The sequence below is a fragment of the Mixophyes fleayi genome, chromosome 2 (genome assembly GCF_038048845.1).
Source record: "Mixophyes fleayi isolate aMixFle1 chromosome 2, aMixFle1.hap1, whole genome shotgun sequence".
In the NCBI taxonomy this organism is placed as follows: Eukaryota; Metazoa; Chordata; class Amphibia; order Anura; family Limnodynastidae; genus Mixophyes; species Mixophyes fleayi.
In genome coordinates this window covers 152,104,111-152,129,735 of record NC_134403.1, presented here as the reverse complement: position 1 = coordinate 152,129,735, position 25,625 = coordinate 152,104,111, and the positions used below count along the sequence as shown (strand labels likewise).

The window sequence follows — 25,625 nt, the reverse complement described above, 5'->3', positions numbered from 1 at the left end:
TGACAAAATTTGGAATCCACTGGTCTAAGCCGTATGAAAGCAGCTATACTGTGTTTGTTAACTGTAGTTGTGCTTAACATTGTATATTTACATGTATGTCCTGCCTTGAATGACACAAGTGGCATAGGTAATTCACTTATCCATATATCAATATACAGTATAATGTGTGTATACATGTGTGTATACATGCCAGAACCCAGCAAATAGACACTTTACCTAATTATTCAGTTTGAAAACTCAGTAGCAATTATACAATGTCCATTCACACTATTGTAGCCCACAGTCATTTATGGTTCAGCCAATGGCCGACAGTAACAAGAGCTGACACTCATCTAATGCTGGCTATCACAGAATTACCACAAGGAAAGAGAAGAAATCTCTGCTACAAGGAATGCTACCAGTGATAAACAATGATGATCACCCACCAATCTTGATTGCATTATGCATCAAGGTGTTACTTTAGAGTTTCCTTTCACATCCATTTTAATGTGTAAAGTTTACACATTACAAAGTTTACACTGTAAACTGATCTGGTAAATGCACATTCTGTTATCTGTTTAACCATAATGTCAATGTACTGTTCTCCAAGATGTATGACTTTCATGAGGAGTCCAACTGGCTTCTTATTAAAGTACATTAATAGGCTGTATAGATTTTTGTTCAATACAAATAAGCACTTCAGTTGCACATTTAGTAAAAAAAAAGTTTATTGGAGCAAATCTACTTTGCTATATTACACACAGAATATTCTGATTACTAATAAAATAAATTAAAAAAATAAATATATTGGCTACGTACATTAATATAAAGTATATATTACCCAATTATTTTCCTGAACCCCCATTTGGCACTGCTTAATACAGTACTGGAACATAGAGATACATTGTATATTATTCACTAAGATTGTTGCAATATGTCATTTGAAACAAACAAAAAATATATTTTATAACATCTCAATGCCCATGAATTAGGTGTTCTTTATCAACAGCAAAAACAGTATACAACATACAATAGAACAAGGAAACAATACACTTTATTTGTACAGCACATACTTTGCTCAAAAACAGACAGTTACACTTAAATGCAAAATATTATACTGATGCCTATGAAGAATGTGGAATGATACATTTTCTATATTGTAATTGAAAGTGATAATGATTGCAAATATACCAGTATGACAGCCCACACATTTATTATAAGCGAATTGGCACATTTATGTTGAAATGTCAATGGGACGTTTGATATGGTCCATTCAATATGCATTGCAGTAACATTTTCATCTCATATTACTACAGATGGGAGGATTCTGCTTAACTTGCTTGTATTCAGAATTTTGACACAAGTGGATGGATGAAGAATTGCAGTGCTAGTATAATTGTAGAACTGTATTTTATTCTGTCACCCAAATATGACTGTTAAGGGGGATTCAATTAGTTGTGAGGTATCTCCAGAACATCCACGGGACACATTGTGGTGGAGATTTGACAAACATCTCTGCTCATTTTTCCTCTCAACCCATAGAGGTGCAAGGAAAAAGTGAACCGAGGTCTCTACCGTAATTGCCAGAAATGTGCAGAGCGCAATGTCCGCTTTCCACATTGCCGTCAATTAAATCTACCCCTTATGACTGAAGCAAATCTGCTGCTACATACATCTACCTTCCAGTATGTATATATGCATATATATATATATATATATATATATAAATATACATATATACACATATATATACATATATACATATATGACTGTAGCAGCAATAGCGTTATCAACATCTAATTCTTAGTTTGAACAAATACTAGATGCACAATAAACTTGTAAGTGGTTGTGTATGGAATTAATTAATGGATAAACAAGGAACATCCCTGCAACAGTGTTAACAAAAATGCTCACATTTTAAAACATAAGCATGCGGCAGCAAAATATGTGTTTACACATATGAGTGCTTATGGAACTATAATTCACATTGATTTTACAGTCATAAATACAGTAAGGCACTAGTTGATATTGAGGGTTATTATTTAGACTCTTTATGACACTGTTTCAGAACAATTTCTGTTCAGTGTCAGAGTGCTTAGCAACTCAGCTTAGTAGCTTTGCAGCTGGTTCCCTGGTATTCATTTATCCAGTGCCACAATGATTTATTCAAAGGCTTCAACAAACAGATAACTAGATAAAATCAATAGTAATACACACTAAATGTGAGCAAAATGTCATAACAGTTCATCTGATTCTTTATAAATAAATCACTAATGGATATTGCTTTGCCTGTTTTCATTATAATTAATTTCTCATTTCTGTATTGCTTTGTAGTGAAGGTGGCTACCAGTGTTTAAGGTTATATGAAATCCCTAGTTATTACATTGTCAGGAGCATTTTGCAATAACCTATAACCATACCAAGTGTTGCGTGTATGCAGCAACATACTGTACGTTACCTCTTCTCAAGTGTAAAAAGGATGACTCCATGCAGATAGAAGTGCGCCTCAAAATTCTTTCCTCCCAACCCGTAAAACCATAGAATGTTGCAACTCATTCAGCAGTGCCAGTGAAAGCTCATCTATTTTTGAACTTCTCTTGACAGATCTGTCTTTGACTTGATTTTACTAGCTGGGAATATATACTTTAACAGATCGTGTTTTGTTAAGTTCCTTGTATAATAAGTAATGGACAAGTCAATTAGATATTCTGAAAATATAACATGTTGGTGGTTTTTGAAGAGAGGGTTGAAACACTCTGCCCTAGACCTTACTCAGGAACTTTGCAACTCTGTGTCTCAACATAGAGTTATCATCTCAATTGTGCAGTTAAAGTGGGGTTGAAAATTATGTAAAGTAAAATTACATATGGCTTCATACAGCTTCCAAGATTAAATAATAAAGACAATAAAGACAAAGATTAAATAATAAAGACAATAAAGATAATGGGGATAATTTATCAACTCTAAAAAAGAAAAGTAGGGGTGTAGCTAGCAACCAGATTCTAGCTATCCTTTTCTACAACGTACTAGATAAACTTTTATTTGCAGTTTTTAGAAGGTTCAATAAATATACCCCAATGTGTTAAATCTATTTATACATGGCATTTAATCTTGTTTTTTTTTTGTTTTTTTACATTTACATCCCTACTTACTGTAAGTTTTACAAAGTATTGCTTGCATGGTCAAATTACATTGGGCAATGATCCTGTCACCCAGCACTGGGGTCAAGGGGCAGTATTCAATAATATGTGTTTAACTTAAAAGTGTATGTACAACTTACCTATAGCCATCACATTGATAGGGGTAACATTACTGTACCTCTCCCCTATTCTGTAGATCAAGCACATTTTGCATTCTCCAAGTATTCTAGAGGATGTTGCACATAAAGGGCCTCATTTAGAGTTGGTTGAATTGTACAGCAACAACATACGTATAAACACTGTCGCAAAAAATGTGCATTTACTAGATAAGATTGTCATAGAGATGTGGCTTGACAGTGTCAGTAGTCAATGCGGAAATTGTAGTACCCTATTTGTACACAATATAATGCAATGAAGTGTCATATATACAGGGCCGGATTAACCATAGGGCTAACTGGGCTACAGCCCAGGGGCCTCGGGCATCCAGGGGGCCCTTGAAAGTGCTCAACAGCATTATTGATCGGTCAGGGGCGGGGGCGCCCCCGGCCTGATCAATGCTGCCGAGCACTTTCACTGCGGTGCTTCCCCGGTGCGCTGTAGTCTCCTTACTGAGGAGATCTCGCGAGTCTCACTCTCACGAGATCTCCTCAGTAAAGAGCGTACAGCGCGCCGGGAAAGACTGCAATGCCAGGACAAAGAGGCAAGTGCCTAGGGGGTGGCTCGGATCATGAGGGGGGCCCTCACGGGGGAATGGAGGCCCCCTTAGCCCAATCCGGCCCTGCATATACACAAGAAAGAATAGGGTCTTGCCAGTTTTATTAATAAATGGGAAAGTCAGATTTTCCTTATAAAATATAATTAAATCTTTTGTGTGCCACTTTGTAAATCCAATGGCAACATACTTTTCTGCAGTTGCCCAAATGGAAAAAACTACATAATCTAAATAGTTGCTGTAACTTTATATAATACAGCTGCAATGCTAAAAATTAAGTATTAGCAGCAAAAGGGGCCAATATTCGTACAACCAATCAGAAAACTCTAGACAGAATTATTTCAATTTGATATTGCAAACCTGATGCTCAATCCTGCCAGGTGCCAATATTTAATGCTCAGCCACTTGAAATACCATAAATACAGGTTCCACCAGGCATAGAGTATTGTCATTTGTACATTAGTAGTTCATACATGGAGTTTAACACATAGAGCCCTAGATTACCTAAACTTTGTATACAAAACTCAATATTCCACTAAAGATCCAAAAGCAATTACCTATTTGGTTCCTATTTATATTCTACTAGACACTGTTCAATTTGTTCCCTTTGTCTTGTTTACAATTTGCATAAAGCCAGACAAATATATTGTCAATAAAATGAGAATTTAAACCAAGTATTCTGTCATATGTTCCTAAACATATAAATAAAAACAATGCAAAACTGCTGGTGTTATGAAACAATACCGTAAAAAATAGAGATAGCAAAGGTAAGTAGTCAACCAGATATCCATGTTATATGACATTTTCTGCAAGGAACTCTCATTTGAAGTGGTTGGTGTATGTAAGGGTAAAATACCAGAAAGTCCTATGATCTGTAAGGTTATATGCAGAGTAAATGCTGTTAGTGAACTGATTTGGGATTTTTGGAGTTTCCTATAGATATACATATAAGTCTTTACCAATGTAAGCATGTTACTTATTGCTACATCCTGCATAAATAAACCAAGCTTGCAAAATACTAATACATCACAACAGCATGTAAAGGATTTGCTGAACATCCATTAATGTTTGCGGAACAAGTGATGCTTGTGTTGAATTGTGCAATGACATTGATATAAGACAAACATATAATTTTACTAAAATGCTGCTTACCCTTTCTTTATTTCAGTATTGTATTTTCATTACTTACTATGTAAGAGCAGCAGTCTTGCTATGGCTATGTCACAGGTCCTTATTTTCAAGATCTGGAGACTCTGGGCTAGAGTCCAAGTCACTGATGGCCTCCTTATTCAAGAAAGTGGAAGTCAGTGTTATGCTATGTCTTGGCTTCACTGGAGCTAACTCGGACAAAGTGATATTGTCACTCTTCACTAGAGTTGTCTTGTCCATATTCTCTTCACTGTGTTTAGCCACCACAGCATTAAAGAAATCTAACTTTGGTGACAATGTTCCCTTTTCAAATAGATACTTGGCCAAGTAGGAGACGGCTATGTTTGATAAAAATGAAACCAGCATGGAAAGAGTTTTGAAAGGGAATCTTTGCAAATATATATTATTCCTATCTAGATAGCAGTCTCCATAGCAGATAAGAGCCTGCAGGTGTAGATATGGTTCTCCTCCACTTATTCTGAGAAAAAGCCCAAACACATATCCTGCGACAGAACCATAAGTGTTGGTCCCTTTGATAAACAGGACACAGAGCAGTTGCGGGAAGATGATGATGTAGACCAGATCAGAGCTCAGATACCAAAGTCCATACACTGACTTTGCCAGCAATGCCATGGCTGTTGCAGCTGCTCCGAATATAAAGACAGTCATCCTCATAACCCAGACAATTTCTCTCTCTGATGCCTGTTAAAAAAATGGAACTTGAGTTAAAAAATTTTTTTGAATTTGAGACATATTTGCAAGATATTGCATTATTGTCACTGGTAATCACGCCCATGTTTGTATACACATCAAAAAATGTAGATTGTGGAACTGTTTCCATTCATTAAACATACATAGCCTTCTTGGCTGATCTTCGCTAGAACATCGTTCTTATCTCTGAGTCTAGCTATTGCTCAATTTCTCTAATAATACCTACAAATTGAGCTTGCCAAAACCCTTGTCGCTATTTGTTCCTAAATAAGCTTTCTTCATTGAAGCATTCTACAGAGATTAATTTTGTAAGATGGGTGTAACTCGAAAAAGCTGAACCTCATAGCAACATTTTGAAGAACTCTCTACTCTTCAATTCTGATCTATCTAAAATCACACCCACTCCCAATGAATGCTTTGTGCTTAAGCAATGCCCAACATAAAGCAAAGCTCAGTGGGTGGTGATTTTAGCTGTAGAGTAGGTCTGGGAAGTTGTTTGCAAGGTGTGGACACCTTTACCACAATTAGCAGATCTATAAATATATACATTTACTTTATCTATAGACTCTGTTGAACCTGACTACTGACTAAATAAATCAATATGCAGCTGCACTGAATAGCCTTCTTTTCTGCTAAGCACTGGTTTTCAAATGGCTCTCTCTGGATATAGTAGTTTTATGCTTAAAACACCTGTAGGCTGAAAAAGCCAATTTCAAGATCAGCCAGGAGACACTTGAGTAGTGGATGTTCCTGCCCAAAGAGACTGGCACATGATTGGATGCGGGCAACCCTGTAAAGGCCTCTTTGCTAGGACTGTCACTGCTTTAGTCTTCCTTGACGGTGTTACCCCTTTAAATGGAATTATTCACTTTTAAGTTTTTGTCTATCTTATTTCTGCATTATATTCTTTATGTAGCAAAAGGTATCATCTCTACATGTAAAATACTAAAGCACTGTCAATTAGTTCAAGTTCCCTTCAGCCTTTTCTGATTTATCAATTAATACCATAATTGTTTCATTATGCTAATTATAGTATTTTTTTTTATTATTATTTTTTTTTAAAAAAAAGGTTTGTAACAACTCTGGTTTAACAGATAAGGTTTTTATGGGACGACACTTACATTTTGCCTAAATGAAAGTTGATAGATATTCCTGGCAAACATGGAGCTGGCTGACAAGATGGATGAGTCAGCTGATGACATCACAGCAGCAGATACAGCACCAAGTCCAAAAAAGGAAATATAAGGAGGACACAGATACTGAAGTACAATTGGTAGAATCATATCCGTTTCATTTCTGGTCTGTGGATCAGGTAGGCCATATGATGTATGATTCCATTCTGAAAGATTAAAATTTAGTTTGTCACTCCTGCCTTACAATGTGCAGGGAAAACGGCATTCATTGGATGCACACAACTATTTGTAGAAGACCACTACAACTATAATACAAGTTTTCTTAAATAAGAGGCTTCTAATATATTCACAGGCTGAAATTCTCCACCTTTGTAGACTTTTTAAGGAGTTAAATGTGCAAAATAGACCATGATATCTAATTTTTCTACTAGAAAGAAACTTTTGGATCCAATTCTAAATCTTTGGGGAAATGACTTTGTGTAGTCCTCTGTCCATGCTAAACCCCAAATAATGCATCATAAACCTGAAGTTAATGGGTTGTTGTAACTGATGTTGGCCAGATGATGGTGGGGGCTGGGCATAGATAGAGGAAAGCATATAGCCTCCCACACCCCAAAAAGATGGACCATCAGTTCCAAAAGGTATTCTTTGGGGTTTATATTTGCACATTTACCTCAATAGACTTTTCATTTAAGTTTTTCATTTGGTTCACCCGATTTAATAACTTTATGTAGAGTACAGATGTGTGCAAGTGAATACTGGATACAAGATAGCTATACAGCATAACTTAATGTTACCGAATTTACCATAAGAAATATGTTCCTGCTTACATGCATTCTGTCACTCTTGTATTTGTCAATTGTCAGAAATGGTTTATTAACAGTATTTTAACTATAAAGAGATCAGTCTATAAATGTAATTTTTTCTAAAGATGGTTTCACATACCTGTGGAGGCTCCAATAGCTCCAATAAGAATTGAGGGGACAGCCATGAGTAAGCAACCAAAGGCAGCTAAGAAGGAAAGTACTTGAGCATAGGTTGCGGAGGAGGCTGATAAGACCCTCTGGAAATAAGCCTGCCAGGGGATTCCTCCCAGGATCTGCAAGAAAAATGTTCAGAACATATAGCACTAAATCTATTCCAAAGAAACAAAGATAATGTTCTGGTAAGTAAAAAATTAGCTCTTGAAAAGATAAGTGTTTGAAGGGTGATACTATTAAACATGAATCAGTCTAAGAATATGTATCTAATGATGTTAAATATGCATACGGAACTATCTACTTTAATTGCTTATTTCCATCTACAAAAATAAATAATTTATTGCTATTATGTTATTTCCTTTATCACCCCCATATGTAGACACAAAGGGCCTGATTCAGTAAGGAGAGCTAAGCATAAAAAAGGAGTAACTTTGCACCTTGGCAAAACCATTTTGAATTGGAGGGGGAGGTAAATTTAAAATGTCATGGCAGATTTATAGTTGGGGTAGGGCATGTACTAGATCAACTTTAAATTTCAGTGTAAAAATAAAGCTATCAAGTATTTGTGTGCTACATGAAAAAACAGCCAGTATTTGACTTATGTGCAAAATAATAAACTAATTTGCACCCCTTACATTGGTACATGGTTTGTCCAGGAGAAAACGTACTCCTTTTTTTGCCTTGCTTTCCTTAATGGCTCAGGCCCAAGGACCTTATATTAAAAATATTCTGCTAAAATCACATAATTCACAGTTTTGCTGCCAGCTAGAGGTTACCGAGCAAGATAAACTGCTGTGCAACTATGGCTAGAGAAGCAAGTGCATTCTGTGCAATGAGAACGGTTTGTCCAGTGCTAAACACACGTACTATAATATATGACAAAAGCTTTAAACAAAGCTAATACTCTGTTATGTCCTAATCCAGTTCTCTGATTACCTAACAAACTGTACTTTTTAAATGATTGAACTACAGATGTAAGACTAACGGTCTGTACTCATGAGTGTTTATACATCCTACACTTGCACGTTGTTTGAAACTGACTGTCATGTTCATTGCTGAAAAGGCAAAGAAATAATAGCGGTTCCTGTCAGCTGGCAGACACAGGAGGAATCTGCTTTAGGAGCAAACCCAAATTATAGAAACTATGGAACATTTGTAGAAATGACCCACAGGGACTCAGATCATTTATAATCAATATGCACAGGTTTAGTCTATGCCACTTTTCATAAATGTTCCTCAATTTGTGGCGAGGCATTAATTTCCCAATCCACAAAAATCAACACAGACATTAATGTAATTTAGACATTTTTTAGACTACAAATGTCAATATAGGCAGATCAAAGTGCAAAAAGTGTGATTAGACATTAAGGTGTTTTAGATAAAGCAATCATACAGAATTTTATTGAGATGTTATTTAGGCTTTCTATTTTCATACACTGCAGTATCAGGTCTCACTATTAAAAGACAGGTTTATAGAATGGATGCATTGTTTACCAGAAGCAAGAAACTGTCAATCCAAGACCAGACATCTTCCTTCTTTATGCTGCCCAGCCAAGGCTCCTGGTACACTTCTTCTACCGCTGTCACTCTGATGTCTGTAACTGCGGGATGAGTCATTGCAAAAGGTACACTGATCCACTGCAACACAAACAGCCAGCTCATCTGATATTGCATAGGTCTTAAAACATTATCATAATCCCACATTAAAAAGAAGAGGTAATATGAAGCATGGGTTGTCACATAAGATGGTCAGAGACACAGCTCTTCGGCCTATAGGCAATCCTTGAATTTGGGCTCATACAAATAAAATAATTGGAATACTTAAACCAGCCATTGTGCAGGAAAAGATACATTCTCATACAATAAACAGTATAGACAGCATAAAACACATTAATTCGGAAATACATTCATAGGCATCCTGATTATAAAATAAACATTCACCCATCCCTCAGTTCATTTTTAATACCAAATTATTATCCACTTAACTTCAACAAGAGAAAATCCCTTTAAAAATTTAATACATAGCAGTATAATATGCTGCTGGTCATTTAGAAAGTGCAAAACCTGAACTGCCAAAGCTACTTTGTATCTGCCATGTGCCTTGATTTAAGGCTCAGATTATGGGGCAAAAATCTTCATACAGATCACCAGGAAAATATTAGTAAACAATATTTGCTGAAAAGCATGGAAGTTATGCAGAGAGGAATAGATTTCCTCTGCAAGGCATTACTATATACTGTTGTCTTTTTTGCTAGAACTAACTATGGCTTCAACCATGGTAGCTAGGAGAGCTCTATGGCTGTGTCCATGGGCAGCAGATGCTCAATGTAAAATAGTCTAGCAATATTCCTAAATGAAGGTTCTTTTCTTTGCTCTTTGGTGATAAACTAGACACTATGATTCCCAAGTTTTCTGGGAATAAATATATCTGCCTTATACAGAATAGAAAAGTGCAGTATTTTCCTTCCTCATCTCCCTAATATTTCAAAGATGCAAGAAGTTATGTGCCTGGCAGACAATACACCCGACAAGGTGGATCCACTGCATCCAAACAACCCTTTGAGCATTCAGTTTCAAAGAAGGATGATCAGGTCAAAAGACCTCACATAATCTTTGGACTGGTCCAGTCCCTACTAACACTTATGGGTAGCAAGATAACAAAAAATGTAGAGAAATGGACAAATACTATTCAAGAGCAATGAGTTCTAGACAGAAAGGGAAACAAGGTAGAATTTAATCATGTTCCCAGGGGACACTCAGCTGACAACAGGAAGCTTGTGCGATCTCTTCTGCTCATCCAGCCCAGAGGGGCACAAGCTTTTATTCCACACTCTTTATGGTCAGAATCCTTGCGGTCCTTTTGTACAATTCTATATTTAAGGATACTCAATCACTTTGTACATGCAAAACTTTTCCATATGGAGTCTGCAAATTAAATTCTCATTGCTATATGCAATATCCTCTAGCCATAGATCTTGAGATAGTGAAATTACAGAAACAGGGGGTCACTCTCTGGTCCTATCTGGAAGACATCCTATTGACAGGGAAGTCAGAGCAAAAGATCCAATATAGGATAGGTCAAGTAATGACTTTTTGCAGGAAATAGGTTTGATCACAAACAAGGCAAAGAGCCACCTTGTGCTATTACAACAGATAAAATAATTGGAGATTAAATAGACACTGTACAAAATAAAGCGTCTCTATCAAATAGAGGCATCAAGATCCATTTGTTAGCTTGTCAATTACAAGTCAAACAGATTACAATATGAGGGGGTATTTGCCTTCTAGGAATGCTTTCCTCAACCATATTAAGTCTCCCTTGGTGGCACATTCAAAATCTCCAGTTATTGTTACACACTCAGTGGGATCACAAAAAAAAAACATGTCTAGATCATGTTATTCATGGATCACTAGTGACTCTCACAACTGGTGGCAGAATCCAAATGGGAGTGTCTTCGTCAGAACTAGACTGGATAATACTCATGACAGACTGCAGTACAAGAGTCTGGGGGACTCGTCTTGTGTCAAAAGTATTACAGGGAGCATGGTCACAGAATGAGAAGAAATTACACATATATGTGCTGGAAATACAAGCAGCCTGGAATCAGTGTTCCCTCTAAGCTGAGCAATCTGGAAAGGATAGAGTTAAACCTGTATCTTACTAGGAAACATCCTGCAGATTGTGAACGCAAACCTTTCAGGTGGAGCCCTCAGTAGAGTGACCTTTTAACTCTTTCCTTTCCAGATTGCTCAGCTTAGAGGGAACACTGCCTGGAATGTAATTCATTTCATCCTCTTTTACAGGGAAGGTGTCTCAAGGTATTCACAGAAAACAGGACTGTAGTCTTCATAAATATTAAGCCACCCTTAAGTAGACATAATGGCGATGTCAGGCAAATGTGCATCGTGATTTTTAGGAAGTTTATAAATCCAAATCAAATGCTACAATGTGATTTGGTGCAATGCAATATGATCGTAGGAGATTACACACTATTGCAATATCTGACCAAACAGTTGTTTATTGCACGATAATTGCATGAAATTGGAATATACGGCAACGGGACTAATTGGTCCAGTAAAGGCTTGAATTTTATGAGTATACAGGAAGATTTACTTGCCATCTAGTAAAATGTTTGATTCAATTCAAAACGAGAATGTAAGGCTTTTATAAAGGTCATATCCTGGTTTGAAAAAGGATTCATTAATTTTGTTTTTTAATATTGAATTATACTGGTCAACAGCCAAAATGTTTCAGCAATGAAATCATTGAATTTTGACTAATTTTCATTTGCTAAACAAGAATATGACAGTTAGATGGATTTTTAGCTCTTGTTTCCACGATAAACTACATATCACTTAGAGTCTTATGTTTTGCTTAGTCTCTGGGATATTTGTCACTGAGGCATAGTTTGTGTGGCAACAGTGCAGCCATTTACTGCCATTATATTAAATATATTACATTTTCTGGCATTACATTAAATATATTACATTTTCTGGCATTACATTAAAATGTCCATTCCAGTCTACTAGTCAAGAAAAGCAACATCCTGTTATCACCACTGCACATTATATTGGAACTTATGAACTTTTTTTGACAGAGGCCATAGATCAAGATGCACCAGCCTTCAGCTAGCTCAAGGACAAATTTCTAAGGCTGGGTACACACTACAGTGTTTTCAGCCAATTATCAGGCCAATCACCAGATAAACGACCCTTCAGCCCAATATTGCATTAGTGTGTACACTTAGATAATGAACGATAGTCCTTCCAACGCACAGACCATTGTTTGATTTGATTGTTCAGCAGAACTATAAATCTCATTCAGCTATGGAATGACATCCTTCCAATCCTGCAGTGTGTCTGCACTCATGATCAGGAGCTCCATAGAGTTTACAAAGTCATGATCTTTCCAGCTGATGGTTATGACAGTTGAACAGTACAGATCTGAGGGTAAATCTTTTAAAACATGTATAGTGTTTATGGATGCAGATCTGGACTTTTTTTTTCAGTCATTAGTAAAATCGTTATAGATAACACATTGGTCGGAAAATTCTGTTGTGTATACCCAGCCAAAGACTTTGTGAGGCCAAAATAAAACTAAACAAATGCAACTGTACAATACTAGCAGACTATTAATCGACTGTCACAATAGATGCTCCAGATGTTGAATATAAATGGCAGGAGAAGAAGAAGCGTAAAATGTGAGTCAAATGGTACCGTGTGACATTTCTTGAAATATGTGAGCCAAATATTAGTATTTTATAATTATTGTTATAATATACAATTTTCCACTTTTTTTCACAATTTAACTTCAGTTCAATAAAAATATTATTACTAAAAGAATGTTTGGATACTCTTTATTTGCCCCTTTTTTAGGTTCATGTATCTTAAAATATACAATATAAGTTAGAGTGGGACTTTTTAGTACTTTAGCAAATCAATTTTTTTAATGGTTATTCATGGTAATTCATCAAGAGACATAGCATTTTTTTTGTTGACTAGCGTTATTATAATTTATCCAGATGTTTGTAGCTGATACTATAATGTTGCTAGTTTATTTTTTATTTTTATTAAAGTGTTTATATTTATTAACAAGCCAATCCTTTTCTCTTACCTCTCTGTCTGTATGTATTACCCAGTATTGTTTTATGAATGTTTGTTCCCAATTGTAAAGCCTTATGGAATTTGCTGACGCTATATAAATAAATATTGATGATGATGATAATCCTTTGGGTTATGAAATCAACTATACTTCGTTTGTAGCGCTGATCCTGCATTTTTTAGGTTTGTGTGTTTCTAAAACAAACTGGATTGACAAATTTCCCTTCAAAGACCATCTGCTTGAATAAGGATCATTTTCTAGTAGAAGTTAAATGAAAGTAATTCCTCCATTTCTCCTCTCCTCTATACAGTGGCGCACGCAGGGGGGGTTTCTGAGTCTCTAGAAAGCCCCCCCTGCGCTAACTAAGTGACCACTGTCCTATACAGCAGCCACGGTACTGTCAAAGAAGCGTCCGCGGCGGTGCTGTATTGTATACAGCACCGCCGCAGATGCTTCTTAGACAGCGCCGCAGCTGCTGTATAGGACAGCGCGGGCGAAATGGAGCTGCTGCTTTTTTTTGGGGGGTCGGCGGGGAGAAACCCCCCCCGACAATCCTCCGTGCGCCCCTGCTATATATTACATGTTATAGAACTTTTATACACCGTAGCACCTTATCTAGTTTGCTTTATGTGACTGTGGTTGCCATGGTAGTCCATGATTCTGAGCAGAATTTTAAATCATTAATAGGAGTTTAAAGAAACATTTTTCATGGGATTGCTGCTTTAAGATACACCTCCTAGGAAGCATATATTTGCCCATCCCAAAGCACTGGTGTAATTCTCTGAGTTGATGATGATCACAGCCACATTTATGCACCAGACATATCTATACACTAGACTCGAGTTAGGTGCTACTCAATACATAGTAGTAGAAATGCAAATTTTGCATGTGTGCAAAAGTCACATTTTCATATTTAACTCTACTGTTAAAAGTACAATCAGGAAACAGTAATTAAAGTTAAAAAAATATTGCTTGAAACAGGGTACAACTTGAGATGTATTTTATATATCATATGCATAAATATGTGAATTTACTTATAGTTTAAACAGGGAAATAACAGAATAATTGCCTCCAAAAACAAATCATTCATCAACTACATGTAATACTTCCACAAAGATTCTAACATATGTAAAGAGCAAAAAAGTGCAGAAAAGTGAAAATATTGCAGTGGCATTAGACATTAGACATTGATTTAAGCCCTTGCTACACAAATATTAGATCTATACATCATAAAATAAAGTTTACTTATTTTTTGTTCCATAACAATAAGTATTTTTACTTACCAATCCCACAAAGATGCAGAAAAGCTGAACAACATCAGTGTAGGCAACAGAGTAGAGTCCACCAACAAGGGTGTAAAAGATGGCAATCAGTGCAGACACTACTACTGATAGGTTGATGTCAATATCCACTATAACACTTATGGTGGCACCTTATGAAAACATATAATGAAAATCAATTAATATCTGATTTTTGAACACTATATATCATCCAAAGTACATAGGGTCATTATCAGTCAGTTGCTTTAAGACCCCTTTTAAAGTTGTAACATACTTGCCACTTGACTTATTTTTTTGTAACATGAGAATCTTAAGATACTATATTATTAATAAGGTAATGTAGACATTTTAATGTAAAAGTCTAAGCTAATACAAATTACTAATGTTTTGATTAATTTCACAAAAGATGATTGTGCATTTTAACTGGTTGCGCATCTTAAGTTCCTGTAACAAACCTATATTATAGATAGTTGTGATGTATGAGTGCATCTGATCCCACATATACACAGTAAGTTATGCAAGGGACGAGAAACAATGATGTAAATATTATCGGGACAATGAATTACATGACATGTTGGTCCATACAGCAAACAACAACAAAGCTAAGACAGCCCTGTGCAGGAGAGTTATTGCTGAAACATCAGTATCCCGGCTCATGGGGAATCTCCTGTAGCCTTCACTCCAAGTCATTCACCATATTTTTATATAATTTACTGACATTTTAAATAATCTTTGTTATCAAATGAGCATTTTATCTAGGGATGATCGAAAAATGACCTGAACTTCAGTGATTCAACTCTGAAAAAATATTCAGAGCATTGTCTTTTAAAATTGTTGAACATTGAACAAATAAATAAAAAATTTGCAATAATTAAAAAAGTAACAAACTATATTACAAACAAGTTACCCTTAAAAATTATTTTTCTTTAACAATACTAGAACTATTCTGTAACTACTACTACTAATGATATTGACATCTCGAACTACAATCATTATCCATGTAAATAATGTTAAAGAGATATTAGCACTAAACAAGTGCACTTTGTCACCAAATTACTTAATAATAGTTCATATTACACATAGTACTCTTCTACGCAAGATACACCACAACTTAACCATTGTTTTAATAATTTAATAATTGACTGTTTCTCCTCTTCTTTGTAATTAAATCCAGACAGGTCCCAGAGAATTAATTATAACACTCTCAACTGTGCTTATACTCAACATTCAGAAAACCTTAAAGCTCATGCACTAAAATTGTTATAGCCAAAATATAAATATAATAAAATATAACATTAGGTTACAATGTCCCATACCATAATAATAATTAGGGACTCACACTATTAATATGCTATTGTAATATTATATTATTACGCTCCTAAAATTGAGTTGACATACAATGAATACACTGCAGAAATACACTACATACAAAATATTACTGTGTTTTACCACTGAGCACATTGCTGAAAAATTAAGATTTTTACTAGCACCACTACTGATATACACAGAAACATAGCATTTGGAAATACAATTTGAAAACACTATTTAGTGTAATTCATTTTGAGAATAAAAAAAAAAAAAATAGAAAAAAAAATTGTTATTGTGATAAAAAATGAATTGAGCAATTTTGGAAATAAGTGAATGGTCACATTTAATGTTAGCAGCTGTTATGTGCCAATCTTGAAACATTCAGCTCTTGTGTGGAAGGTGTTATAATCGCCAAAAACCCAGTGTCCCCAGTACTACAAAGAAAGGATATTCTACATTGCAAATTCCTATTTGAATTATGCAAATACAAATAGTACTATAAACATTTGAAATAACTTTCTTGATGAAACAATGAAGAGACGTTACTTCTGCAAAATGCTATTTACATGGCAGTCATTGGTGTCACTGCTTTATCCACTGCATACTGAGAGCAGTAGACAAATCAGCCCATTGCAGACAAAGAAAACCATAAAGTACACATTTTGCATATTGTCACTAGGGAGTAGATACAATCCCCACCTTTAACTTTTTATTGTTTCTATATACTTCAGGTACTGAGCAGAACCTGAATAAGAGTAAAGTAATCAGTATACAGGGCAGGCTGGGTTGGGGAGCAGAGGAGCATCTTCCCCCTGGGCTGGTCCCATAGTGGGCTACCTTGGGCTGGATCACTAGGCCATTTGCATTTTATCCTCTTTAAAATTTTCCTTATAAGCTGCTGAGGCGAGTCTTGCCCCCTGGGCTAAAATTTGCCAGCCCTCCCCTGTCAGTATGTAGGTGAGATTTTCTCACAATAAAGTGGTTAAAACTTGACTCAAACGGCAAACAAAACGGTATTTCCCAGAAGTAATTAATAAAGTATATGGAAAACGTGGAGTTTCAAACTAAAATATGACACATTTGTATGATTAAAACATTTACTTAGTTTATTCATTTGTTACTCTAGACATGGTAAATAAAAGCTTTCAAAACCTCTAAAGAAAATGATAAAACCAGCACACACATATTGCTGGAATTTCCACGATAAACAGATAGGATGTAAACAAGAACCTTACTGTTTCTCATCTAATCAGGACACAGTTGGAAATTTGAGTAAATGATGTTTATTAGAACAAATTAAGCTAGGTCTCGAGCAGGAGATATAGACCAGGCAACCTAAGGCAAGATCACTTGAATCAAATCTAAGTGGCTGCAACAGAGTTAAATTAGTACCAATTTGTGTATTTTATATTGATGATTCACACTGGAGTCAGATTGTCGCAGGTTTTCAGAAAACAAATAATGTTTATTTAAAATGTTAATCAGCACTGTTTGCTTTACAGTCCATTGCTGCAAGATAAAAGCCCAATCTTGAGACCCCCACTTACATAGTAGTTAATCCATTTCCCCTTTCCCCAGCATGATGTAAAGGCTGCAGTCTGCTTCCACTACTTTAGTTTTTCAAAGCAACATTCTTAATTCATAGCTACATAAAAGAGATTTCATGCAATTATTATTCATGATTTCTACCCATAATATCATATATGATTGAAACTGACATGATCAGTTGTATTAAACACACTGACAGAAAGGAGGCTAATTATTTGTGCTATAATATTGTTTTAACTTTTCATGTAAAAATATAGGTATCCAGAGCAATGTGGGGCAGAAATCCAGTTGGTTGGTTTTGAAAGCAATAAGAAAAATTAAACGTCTATTATTGATACAAAGTGAAGTCAAAAGTTATTTAAACTGGGAGATTTTTGAAACATCTTATTTGAAATGTTTGCATCCCAATAAGTCTTGTGTTAAAATAGGTTGTGTTTTTATTTACCCTTTATCAAAATAAAAACAATCAAAACAACAACACCAAACTGCCAGGTTGCAATTAAAACTTATAAGAATATCAGAGGAGTTTGTAAATCTAGACCTTGGTGACTAGATACATTACATGTTGATGGCATTAAACATTAACCAAATATTCTAATATTTCCAACTGGAAAATTTGGACTGCTTAGGCAATGGTCTAATTCACCCATGCCACATCCACCCATAACACACATATCTCTGGCAATGTTACGCCTACTTCCCAACAGCAATCAACTTTAGGGCTGTCGGAAATTGTGAATATCCCACAAAAATAGGATCTGTTGGAAGGTATTCACAAACAAGTTAACCTTTAGCACTTGATATCAACTGTGCTGCCTGGGCAGACTGACATAAATGTCAAATCTGTTTGGTGTGTGGTCAACACTTTGGATTATCTTAGTGTGCCATTACAAAATTATCTGTAAACATTTACATAGATATACACTAATGTCAACTCCTTTATTCACAATTTCTCACAGTTGAAATGACACAAAATGGTAAATCAAATAAATGAAGTTATAATAGCATATAATTAAGAGTGTAGAAGTCAACGTCAAGTTGCTTGACCAAAGTGAACCTCATCATTTGAGCTTCATTTTTTGCCGGGCTTAGATTTCTGGAAAGGTAACGTAGATCGAGAACTAAATATTGAAAAAAAGGGAAAATGTTTAAGTTGTACATATTGTGGCTCATATAGTGTTGGGCGAATATTTACTTTCCTCCGTAAATTCAGCTTTTCTGTACTGTGAATATGCACAAAAAGGTACATTTATGTCTGTATGGCGACATCTTGCACTTACTACTCTTTACACTTAGAGAGAAAAGAAGGGACGGCCAATCATTGGTTGAGTACAAGATGTGTTCATGTACAATCAGAGGTGGAAGTACCAGCACATATGTCTTGCCGGAGGTGTTCTTACTGCGGGTACTCAACCCCTGGAGTATAGTCTGTGCTGCTGCTGCTGATCATTAGCACAAACCTTTGCAGTATATAAAACAATAAAATAAATACATTTTCTAAAATATGGCGTTCCCCCCAAACGTGATGCAAGCATCAGTGCTCTTAGCCTGGCCTGACTGTGGCAATTGTGTGGGGACAAACAGCATGTTGCTGCTTTTTCCATAGAGGAGCCTGCATTTTATTGTGCAGGCCTGGTCCTCCTAGGGAAAGTAACTCTATGCAGAACTGGGGTGTGTCACAATTTGACAGGGGAACTCACTCTGCTGGTTTCCCTGTTATAGTGTGATCAGCACGGCCTGTCGTATCCTTTTATTTTTTTACGGAAGACCCACAATTGCTGCAACCACCACAGGCTATGAGTGCTGGTTCCTACATCACACTAAAATACCAGTCAACATCATCATCAAGTATCTTCATATGTATTTTACATATACTTAAGATACGAGCAGCTGAACATATGCAGACGTATTTGAGCAATACACGTGTAATTCACTCATTTGTGGACTTTATTTTTTCTTTTCAGGTGCAAATATGTCCAATTGTACATAACAAGGGCGCACCCAGAGGGGAGTTCCTAGTCCCCAGAAACCCCTGTCCTACCTGGGGTGTTGTATGCTTACAGTGGCTGGCCCCTCTCCCAGGACCAGCAACTACTGCTTGTAATCATCTCCCAGTCAGTCCCCTGCTGTGTGAGCACAGCTCTCTGCTGGCAGTGTGGCCCCGCCCCTTCCTCCCACACAGCCAGCATGGGTGTTATGCAGGAGGCAGCAGCAGCAGAGGTAAGAATGTGTTTGAGTCTGTGTGTGTCAGTGTATGTGGCAGCTTACATATCTGTGTGTTTAATCCTGTATGTTTATGTATGTATGTGTATGTGACAGCTTACATATCTGTGTGTTTATGTATCTGTGCGTTTATGTATCTGTGTTTATGTATCTGTGTGTTTATGTATGTGTGTGTATGTGACAGCTTATATGTTTGTGTGTTTGATCCTGTGTGTTTGTGTGTGTCTGTGCTTGTCTGTGTATGGGACAGTTTACATATTTGTGTGTTTGACACGGTGTGTGTTTGTAGCCCCGCCCCTACACATACTGGACACGCCTACTTGTATCATGGAGTGGAAACCCCCCTCCTCGAATTCTGCATTTGCCCCTGCATGAGGCCCATTGTCTTTATCATCAATTGCATGTGGACTGCACACAGGAAGGAATAGTCAGGGCTACACCACACCCTGGGACCCCCACATGATTTGAAGGTTTATTTTATTACTAGTTTTTACTGTATAAATATAATAGAAACATTACTCTCTTAACCGCCTGTTCAAGTTACTCTACCTTAGTCTTAACATGTGACACATTGTTTGGTGCTGTGTCATGTGATCACCAAGTGAGCGGATCTAATCACACAAATGGTGCAGAGTTATGCAGTTTGAGGTATTCCCTGCTAAATGCAAGCTAGGGGTAGCTATGTGCTTCGCATTGTGTGAACATTCAAAAAAATGTTTTGTGTTGAGGGACAATATATTTAAATGAGCTTCAGAAAAGGAGATTGGACATTTTTAACCAGTTTTTAGATTAGAGTGGTGAAGGCTCATTGCCACTTTCCTCCTGAACAACTCCCTGATACTTCTCATTGGAAGTGCTAGTAATTGTGCATTGTTATATGTCCAATTCGACAATATGCGCTAAATGTACAGTACATCTGCATATTTTGCAGTTAGCAAATGACCTTTTATAACTACTAAAAAAATCCAACATAATCAGTATGAATCCAAGGTGCATGTTTACTTATATATAGATTGCACACACAATATTGCCATTAATTAACATTATTTTTGCCATTAATTTTCTGATTCAATTAGATGTATTAAAATATATAAAACTCAAAACATTACAACACTTGTATTTTAAAGCAATATACAAGAATAATGCATTTACGTATATGATTCTGATCAAAACAATGTTTAATTGACTTATGTCAGATATACAGCTAGGTGTTTTATTAGTTGCTGGCTGTGGACTACAATGATATATCCCTAAATATAGACAGTAATGTGCTTGTATGCTGGGAAAAAAACAAAATCATATAATAACTGATTATTTTTTTTTACTATTATTGTCTATTTTTAAAAATTATACAATATAAATGGGTGATTTTAAAAATAAATGCAGTATGCTGTAACACACATTGCTGCTTAATGTAGTTTAATTATTGGCTAAACACTATAACCAGTGTAGGCTTGTTGGACTTTCACAGAAAGATGACAGTGTGCAATGAACAACTTCTGAATGACTTTCCAAGGAACCGGAGCTGTTCTGACATTCAATACAAATCAAGAAAGTATAATTCACCCTCAGCAATAAATCAACAACTTTTCTTTGGTTTAGTTCCTACTTAATTTGTCCCTTCCCAGTCCTGCTGCCAAGAGTCATATTCTGGGACATTTTTGCAATGTAAAAAGAAATGCGTCCTCTGTCAAAGCACTTTGGGATTAATATAAAAAAAAGATAGTTACACAAAATAATTTATGTTATTAATACACTGCCATCATTATTTAATGTTGTAAAGACACCAGCGTTGTTTTATATGCAGATGACAAGTCCACTTTCATTTGTTGAATATAAGCAATACACAAAGCATAGGCAAAAGACATGTGACATCAGGGATGATAATGTAAGAGCCTTACCCAAAGCAGAAAGGATTGCAGCAGCCCAGAACATCTCTCCCATTAATGCAGGTATGAAGAGCAACCCTCCCATTCTTTTACCATAAATCTGTTGGAAAGGGTCCAGCATGGTTACATATCCCTTGGATCGCATGGGTTTAGCAAAGAACAGACCACCTAAAGAAATATGTATATTAAATGTTTATGAATGATGAGTATAAAAACATTTATTGAATTGGGTACAATATGTATAGGTTAATGGCTTGCTATAGCTAAGTGGCAGTGGCAACTCATGTATTTATACTGCCAGACCTGAATGTAAAAATCTCTGCACCACTATGCACTACTCAGATATCAATATAGGTTTTACAATTAAATGTATTTATGTTAGGGCCTCTTAAGACAAACATTGCAAAACAAGAATGTGCATAACTATTTCCATTTACCAAAGTAGATAATTACATGCAAACCTAGAACATGCAGAAATTCACTAGACGATCAGCGCTCCGTATGTTGGTTATATACAACTGCTCTTAAGTGACTGTACATTATAGGATTCCTAGTTCAGCAACAGCTGGAACGGTGAACTCATGCCTGGCCTTATGTGCACATGTGCACAGGAATAACCAGGACGTGAAACTGCTTATTGGTTGTTATTTCCCTGTGTGATCGTAACATACTGGCCAGATGACCCAGCAATATGTTGCCAAGCTTTATGAAGAGTTAATCATGCTTCAATATTTTAATAATCTGACCATTTCTCTCCATGCTATGCCGCATTACTTTTCAGTCCCATTGAGCAGGAGTTGATAAAACATGCTGCCTGTTGTAGTTCATAGAAGCACAGGTTTCTTAAGCCTCAATATCTAATATATTTAAAAAGGTATAGGTATACCAAAATATTCAATTTGCGTGTTATGTTTTTATTCACATATAACCTTTCCAAGAATTTTCTACTTGTTGGCTGTAAGAAACGTTTAGGGATGTCTTAAATGGTTAAATCTGTTTTAAAACTTAAAAGCATTACATACAATAACACTGGGAGTGGTGGGAGTATCTCATACTTAATATTAAAAGGGTTAACTGCGATTAAGTCAATTATTTATTTCTCAAACATTGAATGTATCGTAAAATTGAAATGCAGAATTGCTTAAATGATATGTACCGTCATGTACTGTTATGGACACAGAAAACATATTCTCTATGGTGGCATTAAATTTTTGCCTCATTTAGCCCAACAGTATAGAATCTTTGTGAATTTGATTTTAACTGTATTATTCTTGAAGGCAAGAGTAAATGATGGGTTAAATATCAATTGACAGGTGGCAAAGTCATTGTGGTGAACCTTAATGCAAATGAAAACAAAATTATATGTGCTGATCAGTGATCATTATGATTTGAATAACATTGTCATGTATGATAAAGAGGGGTGTGTCCAGTTATACATGCTTCATAGTAATGTGGTGTATCTAGATTTGTGCTGAATAATCATTAATAATGTATAAAAATGAATGGTCATTGTTTATTCCTGTCACAGCCTTTTATAAGAAAGATAAGCCAATTGTCTGAATCCATGTAAAACAATTTTCTTTAGAATGCCATGCTAACAAGACTACCATTGCATTATCTTTTATATGACCTATCAAGGCTGAAATAAAACAGGACACGGCCTGAAGGCTTGAAAAGATTATTTAAGTGCAGCATCATAGATTAGATAGGTCTGCTTATTAAATTAGTCGTGCATTAACCTTCCCATCTCCCTCATATTTGTATTCCTCAACTCTTATTTGATTTGAGGATAACCACAGTCAGTTTTGACTGAGACAAATATCAATACATGTAATTCAATTATGACTTACCTACAATAAGACTGAGGGAGTAGCCAATTGGGGCTTGAGCCCACGCGAGCCCATAACCTGACACAAATACTGCTTCTGCTGTCCCATTGATATATCCTCCACCAACCCATGTTGCTAATGAATGAGAATGGGAATATAAAATTAACCATCATAAGCAAAGTATATTACAATGATCTACATACTTATAATATAGATTTTTTTCTTGTGGTGTTCATACTATTCAATTTATGATGATGATCAATCTTTAATCTACATATGTTTATTGAACATGTGAAAACATATTTTAAACTGAAAAGCCATCTTATATGCGTGGCTTAAAAAACAGCAATTATTTTAGAATAATGGTTAATTGGTTACTTGCAAAGTAACTGCATAACCAGCTATTTAACATTAAAAACAACTATCTGGGCATTGGTAGAGAAAATACTGACACAGTTATTCCTTCCATCATTAACATAAATGATGCTGCTATGAACACTTTGTATTCAGGAAGAAAGAAACAAATTAGGTACTAACAACTGAGAACATATAAGATATAAACCTATGTGTTAAAATAGCTATAATGCATCCACTAATAATAGTAAACCATATATCATAACAATTAACTATATAATAATTAGTAAAGGCTGCATTATGTGATTTAATGCCAAACAAACACACTCTCCTAAAAGAAAATGATGAGTTTTCATGTTTATTTCAAATTTGGTCAAATTATTTTCCTTCACATACAGACCTCCTCCTTATGATGCTATTAAATACTCACTGAAACAGACATACTAATGCATTCAGGAATTAAGTCATTGTGTAATACGTAGTGCAGTCAAACTAAGCATTTAATAAGTTTAAGCAGGGACATAATTTGATTCTTACCAGTCATAGTAAATGCACCAACAAGCAGTCCTATATCTCTGCCACCCACGATAATCCCTTCTCGGGGATCTCCATCACCACGCAAGTTTTTATTTCTCCAGGCAGCCCAGATACCCACGAAGAGAATAGCTAAATAGAAGATGATTATTGCCACCAGCCCTTCCACGTGGAAAGCCATCTTCTTGTAAAGCGGCGTCTGGTTATTGCATTAGTATCTCTGTGTACACTCGTCCACTGTACATGTATAACTAGGAAGCAGAAATGACACATGCTGAAAAACATTCCTCTTCAGAGACTACCTTTTTGCAGAATAATAACAACCTAGTACGAGAGCTTGTAACCAAAAGTCACAGCTAGATATCAACAAGTCAGTCACCTGTAAGCAGCCGTGTCTGTTCTTCCTTACTGTAATCAGGCACACCCGTCTACCTCACACTGCTATGAATATCCCTGTGTCATTCCACCATATGGGAAATCCTATCCTACTTCAACCGTATGTAGCTTCCTTCTTTCTTTGTCAAGGTCAGTCACTATTTGCTTGGACCCCTCACTGCATTATAGTTAGTACAATATAAATGTGCATAGTGAAACATAATTAATAAATCGCTACTCCGTAGGATTTATTTTCTGGATCCCATTTTACAATAAAAGTTTGAAGTCCCTTTAGAATTAAGAAAAATAAACAAGCATAAAACATATAAAATCGTTAGACAGTGCCTAGTTAGTGCCAATGCCAAATACTCACATCACACAGAGGTGATCACCCTCTTATACAAAGGGCTCTTGAAATTAAACATAGTCCACCAGCGATTTCCAAGTCACAGTCTGTGCACAAGTCCCTTCTCTGCCTCTCACTGCACACACCCTGCTTCACAAGCAGGCGCATTATCCCCCCGCTGCTTCTCTGCTCCACAATCCACTTCTCATTGAAGTAAAAAGAAAATCCACCCCCTGCGAGCTGCAGTCTGCTTGCCTCTGTCAACCCTGCTGTCAAAAACCCATAGGAACTATATTCTTTAATGAAAAAGAAGGTGCACTTCTTTAAATGAATGAAATGTGAACAAGTGAATAAAATTATTTGAGAAAAGTGCAGCCAAAACAATAAACAGTGAGAACAAAAGAAAATAAAGTCTGGCGCTCTAAAGCAACACATATATAAATCATATAAATAGGAGAATTTTGTGCACAGTAAAGCTATATTGGGATAAGCTCACCTGCCAATGTCCAGGCATCTCCTGTAGATGAGTCTCT

At 36.0% G+C, this 25,625-nt stretch overlaps 1 protein-coding gene across 1 annotated transcript; it reads right to left on the bottom strand.

Annotated features, from left to right (window-relative positions):
* Positions 1 to 689: 689 nt before the first annotated feature.
* Positions 690 to 25,259, bottom strand: SLC5A7 (solute carrier family 5 member 7). Its single transcript, XM_075200255.1, has 9 exons — positions 25,120 to 25,259; positions 24,375 to 24,622; positions 23,505 to 23,618; positions 21,667 to 21,822; positions 14,690 to 14,838; positions 9,299 to 9,442; positions 7,770 to 7,923; positions 6,813 to 7,030; positions 690 to 5,682 (listed from the first exon to the last, which is right to left on the bottom strand). The coding sequence occupies exons 2-9, from the start codon at positions 24,550 to 24,552 to the stop codon at positions 5,053 to 5,055; spliced, it is 1,743 nt and encodes a 580-aa protein (XP_075056356.1). The 5' UTR covers positions 24,553 to 24,622; positions 25,120 to 25,259; the 3' UTR covers positions 690 to 5,052.
* Between the last annotated feature and the right edge of the window lie 366 nt (positions 25,260 to 25,625).

Excerpts from the sequence above, each read along its gene's own strand:
- SLC5A7 (XM_075200255.1), bottom strand. The coding sequence starts at position 24,552 with ATGGCTTTCCACGTGGAAGGGCTGGTGGCAATAATCATCTTCTATTTA. Across the intron at positions 21,823-23,504 it reads CTCCCTCAGTCTTATTGTAG|GTGGTCTGTTCTTTGCTAAA; the intron begins GTAAGTCATAAT and ends ATATTTCTTTAG. Across the intron at positions 14,839-21,666 it reads TGCAATCCTTTCTGCTTTGG|GTGCCACCATAAGTGTTATA; the intron begins GTAAGGCTCTTA and ends TGTTTTCATAAG.